The 27,306-nt window shown below is 32.2% G+C and overlaps 2 protein-coding genes and 1 pseudogene across 2 annotated transcripts; 2 read left to right on the top strand and 1 right to left on the bottom strand.

The window, feature by feature from the left end:
* The first annotated feature begins 6,252 nt into the window (after positions 1 to 6,252).
* LOC123205190 (probable disease resistance protein At1g61190) lies at positions 6,253 to 11,194 on the top strand. Its single transcript, XM_044622120.1, has 7 exons — positions 6,253 to 7,788; positions 9,656 to 9,683; positions 9,827 to 10,374; positions 10,528 to 10,598; positions 10,716 to 10,797; positions 10,934 to 10,955; positions 11,035 to 11,194. Exons 1-3 carry the CDS (start codon positions 6,253 to 6,255, stop codon positions 9,871 to 9,873), a joined length of 1,611 nt encoding a protein of 536 aa, XP_044478055.1. The 3' UTR covers positions 9,874 to 10,374; positions 10,528 to 10,598; positions 10,716 to 10,797; positions 10,934 to 10,955; positions 11,035 to 11,194.
* A 5,174-nt stretch (positions 11,195 to 16,368) lies between these two features.
* Positions 16,369 to 17,799, top strand: LOC123205255 (ferrochelatase-2, chloroplastic-like). The gene is made up of 5 exons (XM_044622173.1): positions 16,369 to 16,421; positions 16,838 to 16,964; positions 17,186 to 17,255; positions 17,350 to 17,431; positions 17,505 to 17,799. The coding sequence occupies exons 1-5, from the start codon at positions 16,369 to 16,371 to the stop codon at positions 17,797 to 17,799; spliced, it is 627 nt and encodes a 208-aa protein (XP_044478108.1).
* Positions 17,800 to 21,742: 3,943 nt separating this feature from the next.
* LOC123205254 lies at positions 21,743 to 27,306 on the bottom strand (annotated as a pseudogene).

Here is a 27,306-nt window from a genome sequence, read left to right as displayed (position 1 = left end):
TCAACTTGAGTTTGGTTATTGTATTATTATTGCATTCTCAATGAAAGTCTCAATTATCGATGTGTACAAAGCCATATTACCAAATTAAATAAAGGCATTTCAAATTTTAATGGTGGCATTCACCTGATCCGCATAATTGTATGTATGGTTAAGGAATAGAGTTCAAATATTATATATATAATGCTCTTCATGTGGTGGCCATTAGATGCATCAAACAAGCAAATTTGAGTTGGTTTCCATTTGACCCATTATATAGGCTCGATATAAGCTACTTGAGTTTGGCTCAACAAACTCTCTTCAAAGCAATTCGAGTTTGGTTACAATTTTCAAAATGAACTTGAATTGAGCTTGGTTTGACATAATGATTGAATCAAAATCGATTAAAATAATATCGTTTTAATAATATTAATTAAAATAATATCATTTTAATTTATTCGAATCAAATTTTTTTAAGCTTGTAAACTCGATGAGACAAACACCTCCAAATTAAGTTCAAGCTTGACAATATAAAATCTTTAAACTTGAGTTAGAACTTGGCAAAATCGATCTCTAGCATTATATATGGACATAAGAAATGCGGAGCCAGATCTTTAGGGTGAGGACAAGGTTGCATTTAATTTCTTGAATCCACTGTCATCGAAAAATTCTACAATTTGATTGTGTAGTCCTTAATGCACAACCTTTCCTTCCGCATCCAAATGATGCCATTTAAGAGTTCAAAGGTTTCTGATGCTGGTCGAAGAAATGAAATCAATACAATAGCATCTGTGATACTGTTAGAATAGGGGGACATTTGTACTTAATATATAGGTTAGATTTTATTATTTAAAAAAAGACAATCAAGGATATCAAAAATAGAAAGGAAAAAGAATAACGAAATTTGGGAGGGTTGTGGGTAGCTTTAAGGCTGATTGTAGGAGGTCTTGATGTCTAGAATGGTTGGAAACGAAACACTGACTCTTCGAATTGTTCGATTTATCCATTAAATACAACTATATTGAATAAAATGCACTCTGTTTTATTTATTTGTTGGTTGTATTAAATAAAATATGTATATTCCTATTTAATCTAATTTTGATTGGATCTAATTCTGATTTGATTAAATTTTGATTCAATATGTTTCTAATTTATAGTATATTATTTTTTCTATTTCATAAGATTAAGTTTATATTTTAGACTATATTATAATATTATATATTACACTATTAGGGTGAAGACAACATTGCTTTTAATTTAAAGAAATAATAACAATGATATAACTCTAAGGTTTGGGATTATTTATGCATCTATCCCTATAACTCGACAAAAACACATTAAAATTTTCTCATTTTGTGCATTAGGTATCTATCATTGTAAGATCTGATAGTTCATGTCATCAAATTTTATTCATATAGTATCAATTCGGGTTTTGTGTCAAAAACTTTCAACTCTAACTCGACCCAAATTAAAATCGTGTTAAATTTTTTTAACTTTAATCAAACCCTTTGATATTTAAGTTGACTTGACTTGACCCAAATTAATTTGAAATTATCTATTGTTTTCACTCTTCATAGTATTTTTATCATTTTAATTTATTCACCAAATTATCCTAATCAAATATTAGTAAAACACAAAATATAATATTTTATCTTATTTATAAAAATTACATACTAAGACCTTTAAAATGAGTCAATAATCTAACTAACCAAATTATATTCTTACTACTTAACAAAAAAATAAAATATTAAAGTAAAAAATAAAAAATAATATGAGTAATTACAATTATATAAAAATGCAACTATATGCAATTTGTAAAGTTTTCAATTATTGTTGATATTATTTTTCAATATTTCTATAATTTATCAATAGAAACTATGTGTTGTACACAATTGGCTAAAAAACTTGTTCCCATCAGAAGTATAGTAAAATTCCAAAGTCCTACCAAAGAACCAATTTTTGTTAAAATTTTTAGTTAGGTTTAAGAATAAAATCGTTATTTTAAAAATAATATTAAAAAAATATATAATTCATTATATTTTCCCCCGAAGTTTTAAAAATTTATAATTTTACCCTTGCCTAAAGTATTCTAAGTTTGAAAAGTCACATTTTCACTCTCAAACCTAGGGTTTCCATCTTTTTTCAACTTCAACAGCCCCTCAAAACTTTTAAAAACAACAGTTTCACCCCCCCCCCCCCACTTGAACTTTAGTTTTGTGGCATCCCTTTCGCCATCCTCTTCAACCTTCTCATTCACTTGAGCTAATGGGAAACAATGGTGTGACAAAGAGACAGCTCTTTGTCACACCACTATTTCCCATTGGCTTAGGGGAAATAGGATATTGGAGAGGATGTTGACAAAGGAGGATGTCAGAGAGGACGCTGATGATGGAGGATGTTGAAACGAATGTTGCTTTCAAGAGGGGGTGAAATGCTATTTTTAAGAGTTAAGGGGGGCAATTGAAGTTGGAAAAAGATGGAAACCCTAGGTTTGTGAAAAAAATATGATTTTTCAAAGTTAGAAAACTTTATGTAGGGAAGAAGTTATTAGTTTTTAAAATTAGTAGGGAAAGTATAATTAGTTATATTTTTTTAATATTATTTTTAAAATAATGATTTTACCCTTAATCATAACTGAAAATTTTAATAGAAATTGACCTATAAGTGAGACTTTATGTTTTTGAAAGTTAGAGGGTGGGACTTTAGGATTGCACTATACCTTTGGTGAGAACAAGTCTTTTGGCCTATACAATTTAGATACATAGATGATGTACTATTATGTAATTGGTCTTGAATTAAAGATAAAATAACACTCAATCATATGATGAATATCATTTGTGGATTCAAATTGTATACCAAAAGTGTATACACATAACATTACTCATAATTTATCCCTAACAAATTTTATTGAAGTAACATTTCTTCAAAACATTCAAGTCAATTCATGTCGTGTTGGGTTACTTTCATGTGAACCTTAATACTATCTGATTTAATTTCGAATCGTATTAGATTGACCTGAAATAAATTTCCTATTAGAAATACTTAATTCTAACATGATTTTTTTTGTATTGTATCGTGTTGGAATTGCAACTTAACCTAATCTCAACAACTAATCAAACTTTGAGAGCAACATACCAACTACTTTCTTTATAAAGTATAAATAATAATCAAATACTAAACAGTGAACAAGAATCAATTGCTTATAAGTTTAGTGTGAATGATTCAGTGTAAACTCAATTCATTCATCTATAGAAGAAAGTTCCACCGAATTCAATTTATTTAACTTTAATTGATTGATTGTGGAAACTTACCATGTGGACAGAATTATAATTTATCAAAGTAAGAAAAAAGAGACCTCCTTAATTAATTATTTTACAATTCAAAGTGGAGTAGTTGAACTTTATTCCTGTTTTTTCTGGTTTCACATTCTATTGTCGGGAAAGTTATCAATTATTAGGATTATCGGAGAGAAGTCACTGTCAAAATTATATTTATATTAATAAAATGTAATTCAATTTGATCTGCAATATATGGTATGGATTTAAAATTTTTAAATTAGATTAGATTTTGGAGAGAAATTTTGAGTCTCACCCATCTTCATCTTCACATAACACTAATTCAATATATCGCATAGGTTTAAAATTTTTCTTGCCTTTTTTGATTTCATACCTCGTAAACTCATTTGGATCTTCTAAGAACTTGTCGACTCACATTGACTGTACTCTTTAAATTAATACCCAATAAAATCAATATCTTCCTTGCATACCTGGTCAACAGCAAATTACAATTCCACACACTGTTTGTTAAATTATTTTCAAAACAAGAATCGAAAACTCCTGGCAGAAAAACATGGCATGTGTCTCTTTTTGTGATTACATTATAAAATCTATTAATTAATTAATTAGTATTTTCTAGTAGTTTGAATCAATACATATTCAAATAAAACTCAATTTGAATCTAATTCTAATCAATTTTGTAGTTTAGGAGGACTTCTACTATAACAAATTCTTGCAACAAATTTTAGACACAATCCATGAATTTTCAAATCAAGTTGAGGCTTGACAAGAAAGACTTGTGATCCATCATGATGCAATCTACAAAAATTAAAAAAATAAAATAAAAAATTATATTTACAATGAATTTGTATTGATTGATTTTTCTAAGTTTACTATAAATGATGGATCATCATCTCAATTCATTTACAATATGAAATGAAAGTTTCACGAAATTCAATTGATTTGACATTGGAAAATAACCACTCACTTTTTTTATTTGCAATGGAAAATCAAGAGTCAAGTTGTGGCTGGTAGATAATTAATCTACCAAAAACAGAGGCATCTTCCAGGAATAGCCACATGAAATTTAACTCCCATCCATCTTTATCTTCACCTTCACATAGTGGGTTTCCACTGTAATCTCTCTTTATCTTTAGTATCTTCTAGTCTCCAGATATCAACCATTCAAAAGTCACTCATAAAAAAGATTTGTTTATATACTCATAATTCTCGTTCACCCATTTTAATACCACTAAAAATACCTTTGCTCATAGCTTGATTTTTGGCTCCCATACATTCGAATATACATATTTAAAGGCTAAATTTTACTCTAATCCATCTTCATCTTCATAAGGTGGACCTCCACTTTAATCTCTCTTCCCTGCTTTTTCTTATTTTATACCTCATTAACTCATTTATGTCTTCCAAAAAGCAACCACATGACAGTGCCTATACTTTTCTAATGACAAAAATGAAAATACCGTAACTTAAAATGTGAAAGAAATCTTTTTGATTGTTGAGCAGTTAAATGAAGGATTTTGAATGAATTCTTAAATTATTTTTATTTTTCTTTTTCAAAGTCAGGAGACTGAATACACTTTCACTCCTACCCCTCTTTCACTTGGTGGGTCTCCTCCACAAAATTTAATGTCAGAAGGCATGATTACATGTTGTGTTAGTGGTTTCCAGCTAAAAAGTAAGGTCAGCTACTCTACGTTTTTAGGTCAAATGGACTTTGACAAAACAGAAGTTACTGTAGGAGAAAGACTTACATTAGTCCAATTGTTTCAAACATTTCATTGGTACTTTATTTTTCAAATTATTATCATTTTAGTCTTGTTCTTTTTCATTAAAAAAAGTTTAACTCAACTTCGATTTACCCAAAAAATACCTCAACTTTACTAATTGCATGGTTTGATTCTATGTTAAATTCAAATTATAATTTCAATTTGATAAATTATCCAAGAAAACAAAAATTCAATTAGATAATTTATTTTGAGTATAGTTTAAAATTCTGTTTGATAATATTTTTTATTATGTCAACAATATTATTTATCAGTTGTTGATATTATTTATTTATTAATAATATTATTTGTTATGTTGATAATCTTTAACAAAATATTTTTAAACAAACTCAATTTCAAACTATCGGTTGTGGATTCAAATTAAAATTAAATCAACTAATATTCAAATTTGATTCTACTCAAAATCTAATAATAATCAATTTTGTAGTCTATGCACACTGCTACCACTGTAGAGATTGAACTCTTCAAGCATCTCATTTGAAAATATGAAAAAAAAAATTGAAGTACAATAGAAAATTTGGTGTTGAAGGATTTTGAATGAGTTCTTTAACCTTTTTTACTTTTTAGATTTTGGAGACTAAATTTTACTTTCATTTATCTTCATCTTCATATGGTGAGTCTCCACTGCAATCTCTTTTCCCTGCCTTTTCTTAATTCTGCTTGTTCATCCATCTTCATCTTCATATTGTGAGTCTCCATTGCAATCTCTTTTCCTTGCCTTTTTTTAATTTCGCTATTTCATTACTGATTAACTCATTTGCACTTGCATAATTTGGTTCAATCCAACTCGAAAGTTGGGTAGTCTATGGTTTATTCTAGTTTAACTATGGAACCTAATTCGATTTGAATTATCTTAACCAATTATTACAAGAATTTCATTTTGTCTATTATCATATGAAATAATATTATTTCGTGATAGCTTAATTGTTTTAAATATTATAATTTTTAACCTTTTTTTTTCAAATTATTATTATTATTATTATTTTAATCTTGTCCTTATCTTTAAACATTTCTATCTTTAATTATTTTATAATTCAAAGTGGTGGAAAATGAAGATTAAACTAGGCAAAGTAGCATTAGCTTTATTAAGTGCTCTTGCAAAAGCTAAACTTTGTTATTAATTAATTAATAATTCATGCTTAATATAATAATACTTGTGCAAAACCTGAGCTGGTTTCCATTACCAAATTGTTGTAATGAGACAGTTTTTTTTTTTTTTTTCTGATTGTGGTGGGGAATCACTTCTACCACAAAAGGCAGAGGATAGAAGTATTATAAGAGATGAATTACATGCCATTCTCTTCTCTTTCCTACCTTCTATCCATCATTATTCATCCTCGATCTCTCGACAACCAAAAACACTCAAAATTTACAGCATGGAAATTGTTGCTTCATCTGTTAGTTCAATTTCTGAAATTATTTTCAGCCGCTTGTTCGATGCAGCAGGCCGCCAGATTGGCTACCTGCTTAACTACAATGACAACATCGAAGCATTACGAAATCAAGCTCAGCAACTCAAGGCTACCAGAGACAGCATGCAATTGAAAATTGATGCTGCTGAAAGAAACAGAGGAATTATCTTACCTGATGTCCAAAGCTGGATATCTGAAGTTGATGATGTCTCTGCAGAAGCAGAAAAGTTTTTTGAAGATGAAGGCAACGTGAACAAGATGTGCTTCAAAGGGTGGTGCATTAATGTCCGATCGCGTTACCGGTTCAGCAAGGTGGCAAAGCAGAAGATAACGGTGATCACTCAGCTCCGAGAAGATGGAAAATTTCAAACTCTGTCTCAGCCTGCTCCTCCTCCTTCAAGCATTATCATTCCAACTGTTGGATTTTCTGGAATTTTTGAATCCAGAGAATCAATCAAGAATGAAATTATGGAGGCCTTGAAAGATGACAAGGTCAGCATAATTGGAATATGTGGGATGGGGGGTGTGGGTAAGACCACACTGGTGAAACAAGTTGGCAAACAAACTGAGGAAGAGAAGTTGTATGATTCAGTAGTTTTTGTAGTTGTGTCTCAAACCCCAAATATCATGGAAATTCAAAAAGCAATTGCTTACAAGCTAGATCTGAAATCATTGTCGGATATTCCTGAATCAGCACGAGCAAGTTCCTTGTGGCAGAGAATTAAGCAGGAGAAACGAATTCTCATGATATTGGATGATGTTTGGGGAGAAATTGAATTGGCCGAGATTGGTATTCCTTTTGGGAAGGATCACGGAGGTTGTAAGATTGTGCTTACCTCTCGAAGTGAAAATGTGTGCGATGAAATGGATTGTGACAAAACATATATAGTCAAAACTTTATCAGAACAGGAATCGTGGGAGATATTCAAGGAGCACGTTGGAATGGATGTTGAAAATTCTATCAGAAGCTCAATCGCAAAAGATGTAGTTGCTGAATGTAATGGCTTGCCACTTGCAATTGTGACAATAGCAAAGACATTAAAGAACAAAAATGAGCATGTGTGGAAAGATGTAGCACGACAACTAAAAATGTCTGCTTATACAGATATCCCAGGGATGCAAAGAAGTGTGATTTCATCTTTAGAGTTGAGCATCAAATATCTAGAAAGCGATGATGCAAAATCATTGTTCTTCTTTTGTAGCGTGTTTTCAGAGGATTTTGAAATCCCAATTGAAGTTTTAGTTACATATGGAGTGGCTTTGAGGTGGTTCAAAAATGTTGAGACAATGAAGGATGTTAGGCACAGAGTTCACGCTATTGTAAGTACGTTGACCTCTTCTTTTCTCTTGATTTATGGAAAACATCGGTACAATATGGAAGAGTATGTAAAATTGCATGATGTTGTACGTGATGTTGCACATATAATAGCACCTAAGTACAATCAAATATTCTTGGTCAAAGCTGGCACTGGTCTAAAAAAGTGGCCAAACAGAGATACATATGAAGATCTCACATGTATCTCATTAATGTCAAATGATATTAAAGAAGTGTCAGATATGATGGAATGCCCAAAGTTACAATCTTTACTGTTGCAGGGAAATTCTAAAATGGTTTTCCCTAACAATTTTTTTCAAGGCATGAAAGATCTTAGAGTTTTAGACTTGAGTAAAACTCAATTATTGCCACTGCCAGAGTCACTTTCTTTGCTGGCAAATCTTAGAACATTGTATCTTAATGGTTGCGAGTTAGGCGACTTATCTATTATCGGGCAACTAAGTAAACTAGAAATTTTTAGCCTTAATGATTCTAATGTTAGGGAGATCCCAATATCTTTCAGTCAATTAATTCATTTGAGGTTATTAGATTTGAACGGTTGTGAAGAGCTTGCACGAATAGCACATGGTGTCATATCTTCTCTGTGTAAATTGGAGGAGTTGTATGTTTTAAGAAGTTTTGAGCATTGGGATTCTGAAGGAGATGAGGGGGGTTTGAGAAACAATGCAAAGCTTGCTGAGTTACAATCTTTGTCTAGATTGACTAGCTTGAAAATTATTATCCCAAACTTGAATTTCTTAATTGATAATGATGTGCCATTCAAAAACTTATCAAACTTTGCAATAATAATAGGTGGTGTAGGACGTTTTGAAAAGGTCAACTTCATGATTGGTTCAAAAGAATATTCAAGAAAATTGTTGATGTCAAATGATGATAAGGTTATGATTTCAGGATTGATTAATTGCCTAAAGAATTTGGTAATTGAACAAACGGAATATTTAGAAGTAGGCTGGTGTAAATCAATGGTATATGTATTTGATTGTGAAGTGCTTAAGGTGACATATGAAAAAACAAAGTTGCTTTCGTCATTAAAGGAACTATATTTGAAATATCTGCCAAACCTGACACATATATGGAAAGGTGAAACTCAATACATAAACCTTTGCAACTTGAAGAGAATAAAATTATGGATGTGCCCAAAGTTAGTTAAGATATTTTCACAAGATTTGTTGCAGAGTCTCATTTGTTTGGAAGAAATGGAGATATGTAGTTGTGACAATTTAGAGGAGATTTTCATAATGAGAGAAGAAGAGGAAATAATACCACCAAGGAAAGATCTCACCACAACCTCCCCAAGTTTGGGAAACTTAACTTCTATATATATTTTTAGTTGCAATAAATTAAAAAGCCTCTTCACCCCCTCCATAGTCAAAAGCCTTGTGAAGCTCTGGAAACTTAAAATATATGATTGCTCAGCATTGGAAGAAATAGTCACAAATGAGGAAGTATCATCATCATTAGCAAAGAAGATTGTTTTTCCTAGTTTGTCCGAATTGAAGCTTGTACAGCTAAGTAGCATTGGTTGTTTTAGCTCAAGCTCATATTCTATTGAATTTCCTGTTTTGGAGAAACTTATGATAATAAAATGTCCAAATATGAAGATTTTTGGTTATGGAGAACAACTGACACCAAAGCTCAACAAAGTTATGATGAGTTCTACCAGAGCATGATGGTTGGGTAACCTGAACTCCACAGTTGAGCAATTGTTCATAGAAGAACAAGTATGTGAATTAGATAATTGTTGAGTGTAAACAATTGTAAATATTTTTGAATAAATTGTATTGTCTTCTTAAAATATGTTTAGTTAGCTGTATGACATTAATAATCTAAAAATTGTGGTTGGTTTTGTAGGAGAAAATCGCAAGGGAACAACTAAATGGTATGAATCATGTATCACTAATTCAATAACAAATTATTATTCTTGTTTGAGTAATTTAAAGATTTTATATTTATAATTACATCTTCGAATTTTGAATTCTTAAAAACACTGCTTCTATAATGTCTCTGTTGTTTGAAATATAGAAGAAGAAGAAGAAGAAGAAGAAGAAGAAGAAAAAGTGAACACCTAACTGAGACAATGACAAGATTGATGGAAAGCTAGTAGCGAGACATGTTTCATAAGCTTGTTGAATCAAGGCACTGAAATTCCCTCACTCTAAGGTCTACTTACTGATAAAAGAGAAGGAAAGTCCTGAGTTCAACCTCTGTCACTCTTGTGAAAATTTTTAATTAATTACTTAATTAAAAAAAAAAAAAAAGAAGGGAAGCAATTCTACAGGGGAAATCAACGATAATTTTACAAGTATAGAGGGCTTTTGATGATTTTATTCAAAGTGAGGGTGCGCGTGGCCGGATCTGGGATTTTTTTAATATTATAAATTTGTTGTAACCGAAATGGTAGTTTTACCTTTATTTTTTCACGAACTGATCCCTACAATCACCTTTACTTTTTACTTAAAGGCGAAGGAAGATCTTCCTGTTAAAATCAACGGCCTTAGGCTTCCCGTCGATACCATCTGCCGCAACCCTAAAGGCTTTGAGTTCGACAAAGAAGTGTGCTCATGGCAGTGGTATGTGGTGCACTTTTTTCTTTTATAATACCGTAGATTCTCTGTTTTCTTTTACAAACTATACTGTAGGCTTATGGGTTCTGTTTCTTTCTTCAATGGCTTGATACCACAACAAAATGGTTTGTTTAGATTCACATGAGAAAATTGTAACAGAAAATGCAGGGGAGTACAGGGCATGGAATTGTAGCAGAAAAGGAAAAGCAGACAAGCTGAAGAGGTTTTAGGTATCATTTGTAATTTATACTGTTGTATTTTTATTCATTAAATTTTTCCTAGAAATAGCAAGGAATAAAATCCTTACTTCAATATTAATGATTATGCATTATCAATATCACAAACAGGTGGGCAATTTCAGTGTGGCAAGGTTGCATGCTGATGGAAACTTAGCAGATGAGACACTTGGCATATGCTCGTTTAATTAAGGTACTGAACTCTCTCACTCTTGCTGATACAGCTCTAATGCCAATTTAATTTGTCATACTGCTACAATTCTTTTCTTTTTGAGCATCGATTATTAACAAAGGATTTATTTGGTTGAAATTTGTGATGCAAAATTTAGGGGAAAACAAGCTTGAAAACAGGTTTGTTAACAAATTGCCATCAATGTATTCTCATTATTACATTACTTGTAAGCTCAAATGACTTAATGATCCAATATAGAAGAAATGATCATGAACAAGAAAGGAGGAAAGGCGGATGTTTGCATCAACAGAGAGGATGGTGTTCCTAGCTTAAATAAGATCAAACTCACTTTGTTTCAGAAGAGGATTTACCCACAGTTCTCTATTTCTACAACTGGGTTAAGAATCTGTCTGCTGGAGAGAATATACTAGGTGCTGCTTCTGTTTTAGTACATTCTTTGATTGCTTGCCTGTAGTAAATTAATTTTTATATCATAAACCATTTCTGAGTGAGAATCATATGCCTGGTAGGATGCATATATATCAAGGCTGCCTGTTTCTATCATTTGGGCCCTAGTATCAACAATTGGATGACGTGATTCAGAAAGCGTTGGAGAAATTACCTAAGCCTGATGAGGTGCATTTAAATTTCTGGAAATACTCTTCCTGTATATGATTCTTTTGCAGCACAAAAATCAGTATATGTATGTGTGTGTGTATTTATATATATATATATATATATATATATATATATATATGTTAAAATTTGACTTTTATATGTGGAACTGCAGGTAATGAAATTCTTTAGTGCCCATGGAGTACCAGTCAGTTATGTTGAGAATGCTTGTGATCCATAAAAAGACCAGACAGAGGAGTGCAGAACTTGAAAAGCTGTGGATTCGGCAACAATCACACTCTAACAAGCCAGGTTTGACAGTAAAACCCAGTTTCATAAGTTTTAGATTCATCTTCCTTGCCTGCCCGTAATTACGAGTACTGTCGCAACTGTTGTTTATTGACTTTCTTGATCTCTAATATTTTTTTCCACCATTAGGTTGGGCACTATAATGTTTTGTTGGTTAATTCCTTGGAATATTCATTTCGTTCCCTTTTTTTGTTTTGTTAGTCCAGTAGGGCCTGTACAATGATTGAAGCCCGACAATGATGAAGTTTTCATTGAGCTCTGCCAGAAAGGTGTTAAGAGCTCCTTGTAGCTCTGCCAAAATGGATATCCACAAGGTTAAATTGATTATAGTATTTACAATTGCAGCTTTATGAGTAAGCACACAGTCTTGAAAAGATTGACATGGAGCACAGAGAATTGCCTCTTAAATGCACTTCAAAACTGGGGAAGTGTACCAGTTTTATATACACTTAAGATTTATGGATGTCTGATAATGAAGACCTTTGATTATGGATGTCCTCCTATCTTAATCAGTGTTATGATACATCCATTGATTAAGATAGGAGGACAATGAATGCATAACCTGGACCCTCCAGTATAAAGATTCGTTCAGGTATGTGAATTAATTAGTTGTTGATTGTAAACAATTATCATTTGTTTAATAAATTGTGTTCGAAAATAATTTTTACGCGACAATAGCTACTTTCTTCTTAAAATATGTTTATTTAGTTAGTTATAAACTGTCTAAAAGTCTGATTTGTTTTTCAGGAGAATTAGGGAGGTTCAACTAAATGGTATGAATCTTTTATCACTAAATAATTTTTATTTTATTTTTGAATTCGAAGAAGAAGAAGAAGAGACTTATTTTGAAATGCGTTATAAATGTGTGAATCATGTTCATCAATAATTTCCATTGATTTTTTCCAAAAAGAAAAAGGAATACCAACTATATATTTTTGATGGTGCATTATCTTTTTTTTTTTTGGTTAACTTATTATGCATTGTCAATGTCAAAACACAGTTGGCAATTTAGCAAGGAGACTATTGTCACAATCTAGGTAGTGAAATTTCTACACTCTTGCTGATATGATATAGCTCTTAGGATGGGAAGCAAGTCTGCAATGGACTTAACGTTAATTTTACAAGTATGAGGGTCTTTTTTTAAAAATTTTATTGAAAGTAAGGGGACATCTGGCTGGCTCTTGGGTTATCTTTTTAATATTTTTTAAAATATATTGCAACCTAAATGATAGTTTTACCTTATATTTATTTTTGCAAAGACACCCACACAATTATCTTTACTTTTCTTAAAGGCCAAGGAAGATCTTCCTGTTAAAATCAAAGGCGTTAGGCCTCCTGTCGATACCATCTGCTGCAACCTTAACACTTTGAGTTCGACAAAGAAGTGCACTCATGGCAATGGTTTGTATGAATTCAATTGAATTGCAAATATTTATACTATTTGTACAATATTTTGGTGTAAAATGCTTTTTTCTTTCTTCAATGGCTTGATACCACAACAAAATAGTTTGTTTAGATTCACATGAGAAAATTGTAACAGAAAATGCAGGGGAGTACAGGGCATGGAATTGTAGCAGAAAAGGAAAAGCAGACAAGCTGAAGAGGTTTTAGATATCATTTGCAATTTATACTGTTGAATTTTTATTCATTAAATTTTTCCTAGAAATAGCAAGGAATAAAATCCTTACTTCAATATTGATGATTATGAATTATCAATATCACAAACAGGTGGGCAATTTCAGTGTGGCAAGGTTGCATGCTGCTGGAAACTTAGCAGAAGAGACACTTGTCATACGCTCGTTTAATTAAGGCACTGAATTCCCTCACTCTTGCTGATATAGCTCTAATGCCAATTTCATTTGTCATACTGATACAATTCTATTGTTTTTGAACATAGAGTATAAAGAAAACATTCATTTGGTCGAAATTTGTAATGCAAAATTTAGGGGAAAACAAGCCTGAAAACAGGTATGTTAACAAATTGCCATCAATGTATTCTCATTATTACATTACTTGTTAGCTCAAATGACTTGATGATAAAATATAGAAGAAATAGTCATGAACAAGAAAGAATAAAAGGTGGATGTTTGCATCAAAAGAGAAGATGGTGTTCCTAGCTTAAATTAGATGAAACTCACTTTGTTTCAGAAGAGGATTTATCCACAGTCTCTATTTCTACTACTGGGTCAAGAATCTGTCTGCTGGAGAGAATATTTAGGTGCTGCTTCTGTTTTAGTATATTCTCTAATTGCTTGCCTGTGGTAAATTAATTTTTATATCATAAACCATTTCTGAGTGAGAATAATATGCCAGGTAAGATGCATATATATCAAGGCTGCCTGTTTCTATCATATGGGCCCTGGTATCAACAATTGGATGACATGATTCAGAAAGCGCTGGAGAAATTCCCTAAGCCTGATGAGGTGCATTTAAATTTCTGGAAATACTCTTCCTGTATATGATTCTTTTGCAGCACAAAATTCAGTATATATATTAAAATTTGACTTGCCTGGGTTGTGGATATCTGATGGGATTAATCTCTACAACTTTTCTTTGACTTTTATATGTGGAACTATAGGTAATGAAATTCTTTAGTGCCCATGAAGCACCAGTCAGCTATGTGGAGAATGCTAGTGATCCATAAGACCAGATGGAAGAGTGCAGAACTTGAAAAGCTGTGGATTTGGCAAAAATCATACTTTGACATGCTAGGTTTGACAGTAAAACCCAGTTTCATAAGTTTTAGATTTATCTTTCTTGTCTGTGTGTACTGTCGCAACTGTTGGTTATGGACTTTCTTGATCTCTTATATTTTTTTCCATCATTAGGTTGGGCGCTTACACCAATGGTTGAAGCTCGACAATGTTGAAGTTCTCATTGAGCTCGACTAGAAAGGTGTTAAGAGTCTTCTTGTATTTCCAGTCAGGTACTTGAATAGTTACAAAAATAGTAATTTCGTAGTCGATATGAGCACTAAAATGGCTATCTGCAAAGTTAAATTAATTACAGTATTTACAATTGCAGCTTTGTGAGTAAGCACATAAAAACATTTGAAAAGATTGACATGGAGTACAGGGAGTTGCCTCTTGAATGCGGCATTCAAAACTAGGGATATGTACCGGTTTTATATACACTTAAGATTTATAGATGTCCGATAATGAAGACCTTTGGTTATGGAGAACAACTAACACCAAAGCTCAACAATGTTGTGATACATCCATTGATTAAGATAGGAGGACAATGGATCCATAACCTTAACCCTACTGTACAAAGATTTGTTCAGGTGTGTGAATTAATTAGTTCTTAATTTAAACCGTTATTATTTTTTTAATAAATTGTTTTTGAAAATAATTTTTACACAATAATTGCTATTGTCTTCTTAAAATATGTTTATTTAATTAGTCATAAACTGTCTGAAAGTCTGATTTGTTTTTCAAGAGAATTAGCAAGGTTCAACTAAATGGTATGAATCATATATCACTAATTCAATAACAAATTATTATTCTTGTTTGAGTAGTTATATTTTATAGTAAGTTAAAAATTTTTTTATACTTGTGATAGTATCTTCAATTTTTCCTTTGTTTTTGAATTCGAAGAAGAAGAAGAGACTTATTTTGCAATACGTTATAAAGGCGTGAATCATGTTCATCAATAATTTCCATTGATTTTTTCCTAAAAAGAAAAGAATACCAACTATATATTTTTTTGATTGTGCATGATCTTTTTTTTTTTTTGGTAATTGATAATGCATTATCAATATCAAAACGCAAGTGGCAATTTAGCAAGGAGACTCTTGTCATAATCTAGGTACTGAAATTTCTACACTCTTGCTGATATGATATAGCTCTTAGGAAGGGAAGCAATTCTACAAGGGAATTAACGATAATTTTGCAAGTCTAAGGGTTTTTTTTTTTAAATTTTATTGAAAGTAAGGGGATATTTGGCTGGCTCTGGGCTTTCTTTTTAATAGTTTTTTTAAATATATTGCAACCTAAATGCTAGTTTTGCCTTATATATATATATTTTTTGTAGAGACACCCTCACAATTATCTTTACTTTTCTAAAAGGCCAAGGAAGATCTTCCCGTTAAAATCAACGGCATTAGGCTCCCTATCAATACCATTTTCCACAGCCCTAACACCTTGAGTTCGACAAAGAAGTGTGCTCATGGCAGTGGTATGTGCTGCTTTTCTCTCCTATCATAACTTTTGTTACTGTTGTTTGCTAGGTGTCCCATTTTCCATCAATGTGGTGGGTTTAGTTAGGTTGAGCCGTCTTTTCTATAACAAATGAACTTTGATTTAATTATCTAGAGATTGATAAAATCTGAAGTGTAATTAATTGTAGTAGAAGTAAGAGCAGGAGGATTACCTGAAATACATCAACTGAGACATGATTCTGCAATGCATACTGGTTTGAATCTTGTTCGTGAAATTTTTATAATTAGAATCAAATTTAACATTAATTTTATATTGATTAAAGTTCATTTCCTACCAATGCAAGAGTTTGGTATGTTTATGTAATAATTCAATTCAATTGTAAATATTTTTACTATTTGAACAATATTTGGATGTAAAATACTTTCTTCTTTTTTGAATGTCTTGATGCCCCCTTACCATAATCACAACATAGTTTGTTTGGTTTCACATCAGAAAATGGTAACAAAAAATGCGGGGGAATGCAGAGCATGGAATTGTAGCAGTAAAAGAAAAGCAGACAAGGTGACGAGGTTTAGATATTTTTTTCTATTTATAGTCTGTTGAATTTTGATTCATTAAAATTTTCCTGGAAATAGCAACGATCAAAATCCTTACTGCAATATTAATGATATGCATTATCAATATCACAAACAGGTGGGCAGTTTCAGATTGGTAAGGTTGCACGCCGATAGAAACTTAGCAGAGGACGCACTTGTGCTTGTTTATGTAGGTACTGAATTCCCTTGCTCTTGCTGATAAAGCTGTAATGCCTATTTAATTTCTCATACCGATATTGATACAGTTCTCTATCTCTACAACTGGGTCAAGCATCTGTGTTCTGGAGTGAATGCTTCTGTTTTGTATATTCTCTAATTGCTTGCCTGTCGTAAATAAATTTTTATATCATAAATAATTTCTGAGTGAGAATGATATGTCAGGGAAGATGCATATATATCAAGGCTGCCTGTATCTATCATACGGTCCTGGTATCAGCAAGAAGGTTACATGAAGTCTATGGCTGAATTTATTAAGAAAGAGTTAGAGAAGTTCTCTAAGCTTGATGAGGTGCGTTTAATTTCTGGATATATTCTTCTTGTATATGATTCTTTTGCAGCACAAAATCAGCATATATATTAAAATTTGACTTGCCTGGGTTGTGGTCATTTGATGGGATTAGTCTCTACAAATTTTCTTTGACTTTTATATGTGGAACTTAAGATAATGAAATTTTTTTGTGCCCATCGAGTACCAGTCAATTATGTTGAGAATGCTAGTATTCCATACAGAAACCAGATGGAGGAGTGCAGAAAGATGAAAAGTCAAGGATTTGGCGACGATCATACTCTGGCATACCAGGTTTGACTTTAAAACCCAATTTCTTTAGTTTTAGCTTCCATCTTTCTTGTCTTTCTTGAATTATGAGCACTGTCTTATTTATCCTCATCATCAGGTTTAATTCCTACAGTTGAGTTCTCCCAGAAAGGTGTTAAGAGTCTTCTAGCAGTTCCAGTCAGTTATATGACTAAGGACTAGTTCCAAAAATAGCAATTTCATGTGTCGATACAAGCGCTAAAATGGCTATCTAAGGAGTATTTACTATTGCAGTTTTATGAGTGAGCACATTGAAACACTTGAAGAGATTGACATGAAGGCTCTTGAATCCAGCATTCAAAACTGGGGACATGTGCCCGCCCTCAACTGCATGTCTTCCTTCATCACTGATCTGGCAGATGCAGTACTAGAAGCCTTACCTTCAGCAACCGCTTTATCTTCCTCAAGGAACATCTCCAATGAAGATGACAATGACCTTGTGAGATATGCTATCAAAATGTTCTTCGGTTCTATATTAGCATTCTTTTTGCTTCTGTTGCAAAAAAATGATACTTGCATTCAAGAATAATCTCCTTTAAAGGCGATTTAGAGTAGTATGACACCAGATTTTCAAAAAAGTAGAATAGCAGCTGAGTATCATATGAACTGGTGATTTCATAGTTTGATCAAAATGGCATGACATGCCAGGGATTTTGTTTGCTGTACATGAAAATGGGGAGCTTTTATGCAGTGATGTTATTCTATCTTAGATGTTCTTTCTAATATCATTTATGTGGAAACATGTTATGATTTAAAGTGTCAAGTATGGACCAAATGTAAGATATGAAATTTGGATCCCATGTCAGAAAGTATGAGTTTCTAGTATGAGGTTTAAATGATTTTTTCTTATGCAATCAATAACTAACTTATAAGGTGTGATTCTTCTTAAATCGTGTAATTTTGTATTGGAGTCATCATCATATCTCTTAGTTGCAATCATGTGTCAAATGCACCTCAAAGTTGAACTTGACAGTGTAAAATCCCTTATGCTTGAATTTAAGCACGAACTTGATTAAACCGAGTTGACAATCGAGTTCGAACTAACTCACCTTAAATCTTACCTTATAAGAGAGTACTAAAACAAATACTCGCACCTATAATTTAGGCAAACTTCATTCGAGGCATTGTTTAAAACCCAAACCAAACCAATTGATCGAACTAGTTTGGTTGGGATTTGATGGTAATCTAGTCCAAGTCGATGTTTAAAATTTGATTAAATATTGAACTAGTAAACCACGTTAAACAAGACAAACCACATCAAGTCATGGTTCGACTATTGAGTTCATTCGGTCAAATCGTCATACTATACAATTTTACAATTGTTCAGACTTAAACTACATCTGATTTGTAAATAATATGCATCATATACTATTAGACCACAATTTTGTTTGATTAAATATCATTATAATATTTATTTATTCTATCTCTAACTGAACAATCAAGATTTAGAGCAGCCCCTAGACCGGGTCAAGGTCCACTATCAGTCTAAAAACATTGATTAAGTAACAGTTTTCCTTCTATATTCAAGAGAACAGCCAGAAATTATTAGAATCAAATGACACAATTTCTAAAATATATACAAGCACAAGGAGTTTTCACTTCATTTTCGCTCTTTGATGAGAGAATTTTTTCAACGTCTGGAAAGGATGAGCAAGCCAACGACTGTTAAACATGAAGCACCAACTATGGAGACAACAGGGGCAAATGCATAGGCAAGATTTGGAAACCTGAAATAGTTTTGGATCCTCTTCAAACCTGTCAACAAGTGAAGCCAGCGCTGCTGCTCCGGCAACTCCAAATGGCCTGGTTACGTTGTTCCTAGTCCACATGAAGATAACAATCTGAGGATTGATGGTGCACACATAATATCTCCATATAATAGTCAAAAGATAGGTTAAATGAAAAAAATTAGGCTGATGCCATGCTGGTGGTGTTTGCCAAGTTATGTGGTGGTGTCTACACTGTACAACCTTTGTTTCATGAATTTTATAAATTTCTACACAAATCGAAACATTACAAAACTTTGCTGGGGCAAAGAAGACATATAGATGGTTTACCAAAAATTATTCAGCTTTAAGAAACATATATAAAACTTCTCAAAAATTACTTCTTTCCACAACTCATGAACACAAACAACAGTTTTCAAGTTTGACAATTCAAGCTTCCAACAATTTTATAAAATTATATATAACTCAAAAATTTACAAAATTTTGCAAATATAAACTTAACATATTGATATTTTTCATCTGAAAATATGAACCTGAAAATATTTAAAAAACTATGTAAAACGAAATTTTTATCACAGACCATTAACACTGTCAAAAATATTTCAGATTGGACACATACTTTTGTAATAATTTTAATAGCTAGCATATAATTTATAAAATTTTGAAAACTTCCAGAATTAAACTATACATACTAATTTAATTATAAAAAAAAATTCAAGTCACAATTAATTTAAAAAAAAACTAAAAACTATATTTCTTTACTGGTCACAAATTCTGTCAAATAAATTTCAGGTTTAATACTCAATCCTATAACATTTTTAATAAATTATATTAAAATGATAAAATTACGAAAATTTTTAGAACATAACTAGACATATTGATTTAAATAAAAAAATATTTAAATTGAAAAAGATTAAGAAATATATATAAAAATAAATAAATCTTTTACAGGCATGAACTTCATCAAAAATTTCAGGTTTATCATTTAAAAATTCTAGCTAATTCTATGAAATTTTTATAACTTAGGAAATCTTAAAATTTCATAAAATAGTTAATAACTCTCTATAATATCTCAAATAAAATTTTTTTACAATTTTTTAAATAATATAAACTATCTATTTAAATTTACAAAGTTAAAATATCAGCAAATTACTAAAAATCCCTAGTTTTTTTATAAAATGAAATTAATATATAAAATAAAATAGAATTAAATGTATATAAATTTTTTTTTGCTTTTAGTTAATTTACAAACTAATCTAAAATTATCATGAAACAAACAATTTATAATACAAAATTGAATTGAATTCTAAAAAAAAGAAATCTAATCCTCAAATCATAAAACACCTATATACCCAAATAAATAAAAATATTGAGGCGTACCTTAATGCAATAAATTTATATCAACAACATTGTTTCACTATTCTAGCCTCCTTATCAACAATTCTTCTCTTTCTAAAACCAATACTCAAAGTCTTCCTGGTTGTTTTGAAAGAAATAAAAATCCTCTCTCCCTTTATTAATACTGATTTTTTTTTAAACGTAAGTTTTAAAATAAATCTATATTTATCACAAATAAAAATATCTCCTCTCTTTATAATAAATTTGACTATTATCTTGCTTTTACCTTATAAAAAATTTTTAAAATTTAAACTTACCTTATCCCCTAGAATTTAAACCTTATCCTATTTAAATAATAATAATAATAATAATAAATAAAGAGTGAATATTACACTGAGCCTGAATGAACGACTTTGAAACTATGTACAAAAAAGTAGAGCTTCCAAGCAACAAATACCGAAAGTGAAGTATTTCATACCCCTAAAAGTGCCTGGAGATTAGCAGCTGGGTTCTTGCCAGAACTTTTGTCATAGCCAAGGAATGCCAAGACAAAGAAAGTGGTATATGTAACGCCATCAAACAACCATTAAGCTGGCAATGCAGCAAGCCCAAGCTTTGCAATCTTTGGATTGATTTCAGCTGAGTTTAGCCTGGTGAAAACATAAAGAAAGATTCAAATACTATGTAGGTTGTCTACAACATGTAACTAAGGAAACAAAACTTCATTTCACCATAAGTTCCTAAGGAAAAACATTGTCAAAGTTTTGGTCGTTCTCTTTTTCTCCATTATTTTGGAGACAATTTCCGAAATCTTTAAGAACATATGGTTGTAACCAAAACACATTGTGATAGTTTATGACTCATAGACTATTTAATTAATCTTTTATTAGCATCTTTAAACGATACAAGATATTTATACATACTCAACACCTCTTTCGTGAATTATAGATGTGAAATTTTTCTAGAAGTGTTACAGTTATATTTTTCAACTAGTATTAAATGTTTTCAAGTCTCAAATACTCACAAAGCAGTTCCCAATTGTTTTTGCATAATGATAGAAAATATTAAATTATTAAAAAAAATTGCAATTTTAAACATTTATTTGACACATAGAAACTTAAAGAATCAATCTGAATTTTTTATTTCTTGGTGTGTGCACAAGAATATTTCTTGCAGGCTCGGAGACTTGGAGAGTACTTTACTGAAAATGATGAAAGTTACCCATAAAAGGAGTACTTATCTATCAAGTACTCTACGTACTAAGCAAAAGTTCGATGCAATTCATCTCCTTTTGGTCTTCCGGATACTTAAAAAATTTCTGCTATTCAATTTTCTGGTTCACTTTTGATGCTGCCAAGACTTGATACGTCAGCAAACAACCATAAAACTCAGAATTCTTTAACAAATTTAACCGTGTTCTGCTTGCCAAAGACCTGGAGTGGAGTTCTCCATTACCTCTCCAACTACAAATGCTTGTACCTGGTCCCCTGTTTGAACCCAACTGTAACCAGGATTTTTCTTTGCCCCTCTCGACTTCATCAATTCCCTAATCTTGTTTGCCTCATCCCATTTCCCAGCTTCTGCATACATGTTTGAAAGAAGAATATAATACCCACAATGTTCAGGTTTCAACTTAAGCAAATGCTCAGCTGCCCAAGACCCCAACTCTATATTACCATGGATTCGGCATGCCCCAAGCAAAGCACCCCATATATTGGACTCTGGTATGATGGGCAAATTTTTTATAAGTTCCACTACATCTTCCATAAGGCCAGCTCGTCCAAGGAGATCAACCATACAAGCATAGTGCATTTGTGTCGGCTTAATATTCTGAGCTTGCATTTCCTCAAAGTATTTCCTCCCTTTTTCAACAAATCCTCCATGGCTACAGGCTGACAAAACTGCAATATATGAAACTGAATCATATTGCACTCCACTTTCCCTCATATTTTCGAAGAGATCGATAGCCATGTCCAAATCACCAAGCATTCCATAACCCAAAATCATAGTATTCCAGGCTGCATCTTTATTTGGAATCCTCACAAAGATCTTGTCAGCTATATCAATCCGTCCACATCTGGAATAAAAGTCCAAAAGTGAATTAGCAACAAAGAGGTCTGTGTGTAAAAGCTTTCTCGTCACGACTGCATGGATTTCTATCCCTTGCTTGGTTGCAGCTAATTTTCCACAAGCTGATGTAGCACCCACAAAGGAAACCACATCATGCATCATACCCATGGGACCCATTTCTGAGAATAAACTCAAAGATTTTGAGCAATCACTAGTTTGAGCATAGCTTACTATTAATATATTATAAGATACTTCATCCCTACGGGATATGTCAAAAACACTTTGAGCCAGATCTAAGCAGCCACATTTTGCATACATGTCTGTCAGAGCATTGGTGACAAACAGATCAAGGTTGAACCCCATACGGATGGTCACTGCATGGATTTCTTTTCCCGGACGAAGGAAACCAACTCGTGCACAAGCTGGAAGAACATTCGTCAAAGTGACAGAATTAGGTATCTCGTTATGTACTGACATTGCTCTTAATAGCTCTAGAGCTGCTAATTCTTGCCCGTTTTGAGTAAAACTAGCAATCATGGCATTCCAAGTAACAACGTTCTTTACAAGCATATTGTGAAACACAGAGGAAGCTTCAGATTGATGGCCTGATTTTGCATACATATCAATCATTGGGTTGGCAACAAACGCATCAGATTCAATGCCCATTCTTACCCATGGATTTCCTTTCCTAACCCAAATAATTCTTCTTCAACCAATACAGGTAAAATACTAGAAAAGGCAATAGAGTTTGGTGTCAGCCCAGCACAAATCATCAGCCTGAACATATTTAATGCATCCTTGTTACACCCTGTATGAGCAAGACTAGCAATTATGGCATTCCAGGAAACTTCGCTCCTCTCTACCATTTCATCAAAAACTTGCCTTGAAGTAGACCTGGCCACGGTTCATGAACCGCCGGTTCAAGGTACGAAAATATAAGGACCCTGAACCGAAACTGTAACAGGACGGTTCGTCCACGGTTCGGAACCGCCGATTCTGGTTCGGAACAGATGGTTTCGGTTCGAAACCAATATTGAACCGTCAATTCTAATACATAATCTTGATTTAATTTTTAAATTATTAATTACAATAATTGAAAATAAAAAGAAAGGCTTGGACTTAATTTTTCAATTAAGCTTCTTATGTATCTTCTTGGGGTTTAGAAGAATCAAAGCCTACGTAGTTCTCTTACCTTTACATATCTAATAGCTAGCAGTACCTTCTTACCTTATCATTCACCTCCACTATCTTGAGTATTATTTCCCGTCGTCATCGAACTATCCGTAGTTAAATCAAGTGATTCTTCATTAAAGTCCACTTTCATTTCTTGTTGGCGTAATTCGGCTCTTGTCCAATCGTCCACGCATACTTGAGCTTCAATAGATTCGGGAGCCAAACTTGATCGTCTCTCATCCAATATATTACCCCCTTGACTAAAAGCTTGTTCTACTGCGACAGTTGATACTGGTGCTGTTAGAACTTGTTTAGCAATAGCTGCTAATATTGAAAAAGTTGATGTGTGTCGACTCCACCATTCTAAAACTGGAAAGTCTTTACCTATATTGTTGTCACCACACTCAAAAATAGTAGTTAAATAAATATCAAGCTCCGAGGTGGAGCCTAATGTTCCTCTTGGTCTTTTACCCCTTTGCATCATAATACGATCACCAGAACTCATATTTTGGGTTGATGATGGGGCAATAGGTGGTAGAGAGGAAGAAGAACCACCATAAATTAATGCATATTCAGCATAAATTTCTTTAATTAAATTCATAATATTAGTTATAGTTAATGGAATATTAACTTCATCTAATTGCAAACATTCATAATATAATGTTAAATAATCTGTGACACCATCTAATTTAAATCTAGGATAAAAAAAAGTGCAACAAGAAAAAGTTCTGGAATTATTTTATAGTAATTTAACCATTTTGTTTTCATCAAAGAAACAACTTCTTGTAGAATAATATCTTGTTCGGCTTCTTGTAAAGCGCCAATAATATTAACAGCTTCATTTAAAAACAAATGAGAAATGGGATAATAAACCCCACTAAAAGTATATGTTGCATTATTAAAATTTCTCAATACATTTAAAATTTTTTTACAAATATCCCAATGTTGGGGATATAATATAACTTGTGGCACATTTTGTGAAATAAATGAGCATAATAAATCCCTATAATCAAATGACTCATTGAGTAATTCATATGTTGAATTCCAACGAGTCGACACGTCTTTAGGAAATCTTTTTGATCTTTTATTATGTTGTTTACAAAATTTACCCCATTCTTTCATAGTTTGGGGATGTGTCCGTAAATATGAAATTGCTATTTTTATTGGACTAATAAAATTATTAAGACAATGTAAACCATCTTGTACACATAAATTTAACACATGACATGCACATCTAATATGAAAAAATCTATCACCTAAATTAGGTTTACAAATATCAATTAAATCATTTATTGAGACAGTATTTGAACGTGCATTATCAAATGAAATTGAAAAAATTTTATAAAGTAATTTATATTCTTCTAATATTCCTTTAATTATTCTATAAATATTATCAGCCGTATGTCGTTCATCAAACACCCTAAATGATAAAATTCTTTTTTGTAATAGAAAATCGTCATCTATCCAATGACAAGTTATACCCATATAAGAGTGAACTTGCCAATGGTCACTCCAAATATCACTACATAGAGATATACGTCCATTAAAATTTGTAAAAAATTGAATTAATTTTTTTTTTTGTTTTTTATATAAACTAAATAATGTTCTTTTTAATGTATTTCTTAGAATAGTTTTATGTGCAGGATTTAATGCAGTTTTACAATAATTATTAAAACCTAAATTTTCACCAAAACTAAATGCTAAATGATCTATTGCTACCATTTTTGCAAATTCTTCTTTACTTTTATTATCACTATACATAAATAAAGATTTGTGTGTAGAACCATACCCGGTTATTTGTGTTTGGCCTCGGCTTTATCCCATTTTTTCCGGATGCTTTGACTCCAATTGCCTTTTGAATGTCCCGTATCCACCTCATTGTTTGAATTTGTAAATTTGCCTACAATAATTGCAAGTAACATCAAAATTACCATCTTCCTTTTGTATTTTCTTGAAATGAATTTTGAAAATATCGGATGTAGGAATTTTTTGAGATTGTTGTTCCATCTCCATCTGTTGTTGATGTTGTTGTTGTTATTCCACCTCTTCATATTGGTTTTTACTTTCTTGTGAATGAAAATCATCTATAAATTGATTTTCATTCACATTTGATATATGTGAATATTGACCAAATCTCCTATTACCGGAAGAATTTCCACTACTTGTCATTTTTTTGATAATAAATAAAATTAATTATATAAATAAATTATATGATTAATTATAAAAGATAATAAATAAATAATAAATAAAATTAATTATAGAAATAAATTCTATAATTAATTATGAATTGTATAAAAAAAATTGAAATTGAAATTAATAAAAAATTAAGAAAGAATTTAATTAAATTTAAGAAAATTTGATTGAATTGAAAGATTGAGATAATATTAAGAGTTTAAAGAATGAGAATGAGAGTTTGAAGGATTGAGTGAGAGAGGAGAGAGATTGAGATTTGAGAGAATAGAATTTGAAGGGGTATATATAGAAAAAACTTTTTAAAAAAAAATTAAAAATGGGGGGGGGGGGGGGTGTGAATTGAAATTCTAAAAATTGCAGGGGACCAATGGTCCCCTACAACTTCTCTGCTCTGAAAATTGCAGGGGACCGTTGGTCCCTTGCATTTTTGCCTTCAAAGCCAACAGTTCCCTGCGCAGGGAACCGTTGGCTTTTTAAAAAAAATTCAAAAAAAAAATCAAATTTTTTTCGGTTCAGCACAGTAAACCGTCGGTTCATAAACCGATGTGAACCGGCAGTTCCACGGTTCCAATTTATGTGAACCAGAACCGAACAGTAGAACCACGGTTTCGGTTCCGGTTTAGTCCGGTTCCGATTTTATCCGGGCCGGTTTTGGTCCGGTTCACGGGCCAAACCGGCCCATGACCAGGTCTACCTTGAAGCCATCATATTTCCACATTTACCATACATATCAACCAATGCATTACTAATAGTCACCTGAACACCCAACCCAACCTTCACAACAAAACAATGAATCTGCCTTGCCATGACCTCATTTGCAAGGCTCCCGCAAACTGGCAAAACACTAACAACAGTAACTGAGTTTGGCTTAAACCCAGACCTTAAAATCATATCACAATATAAATCAAGCGCCTCCACATAACAGCCATTAACTGAAAGTAATCCTATAATTGTATTCCAGGAAACAATATCTCTTTCACGCATTTCATCAAACACACTCCTAACATTTTCCAAAAGCCCACAATTACCATAAAACAACAACAGGGTATTACCCACAAAAACATCCATTTCAAAACCAAGTTTGAACAGATGCCCATGAATCTCCATACCCTTTTGGAGTTCCAAATTATCAGCACATGCCTTGAGAACAAAAGGGAAGGTATGGTTATCAAGCGGAACTCTGGTCCTAACCATTCGATTATAGGTAACAAAACCATCATGAACACGGGCAACCAATAGAGCCGGAATGAAAGTATTCCACAGGAATGCAGTGTGGCAGTAACTAATAGCCTGTTCAAAGAGAACGAAACAAGCATTGGATTCTTGGAAAGGGGCATAGCGGAGGATCAAAGAGGCACAGAGAGAAACACTTCTAGGAAGAAATCCATTGTGGAGTGCAAAGGCATGGACTTGTTTAGTTTGGCGAAGAGATTTGGAGTTTGAGGCAATTGTGAGGAGATTCACATGTGTGTGGTTGGTTGATGAATGATAGGTACAGTGAGTCTTTCTCAACAGAAAGTGATATTTGCTTAAGA

The sequence above is a fragment of the Mangifera indica genome, unplaced genomic scaffold (genome assembly GCF_011075055.1).
Source record: "Mangifera indica cultivar Alphonso unplaced genomic scaffold, CATAS_Mindica_2.1 Un_0002, whole genome shotgun sequence".
Taxonomy (NCBI): Eukaryota; Viridiplantae; Streptophyta; class Magnoliopsida; order Sapindales; family Anacardiaceae; genus Mangifera; species Mangifera indica.
This window is presented reverse-complemented; position numbering and strand designations above follow the sequence as displayed.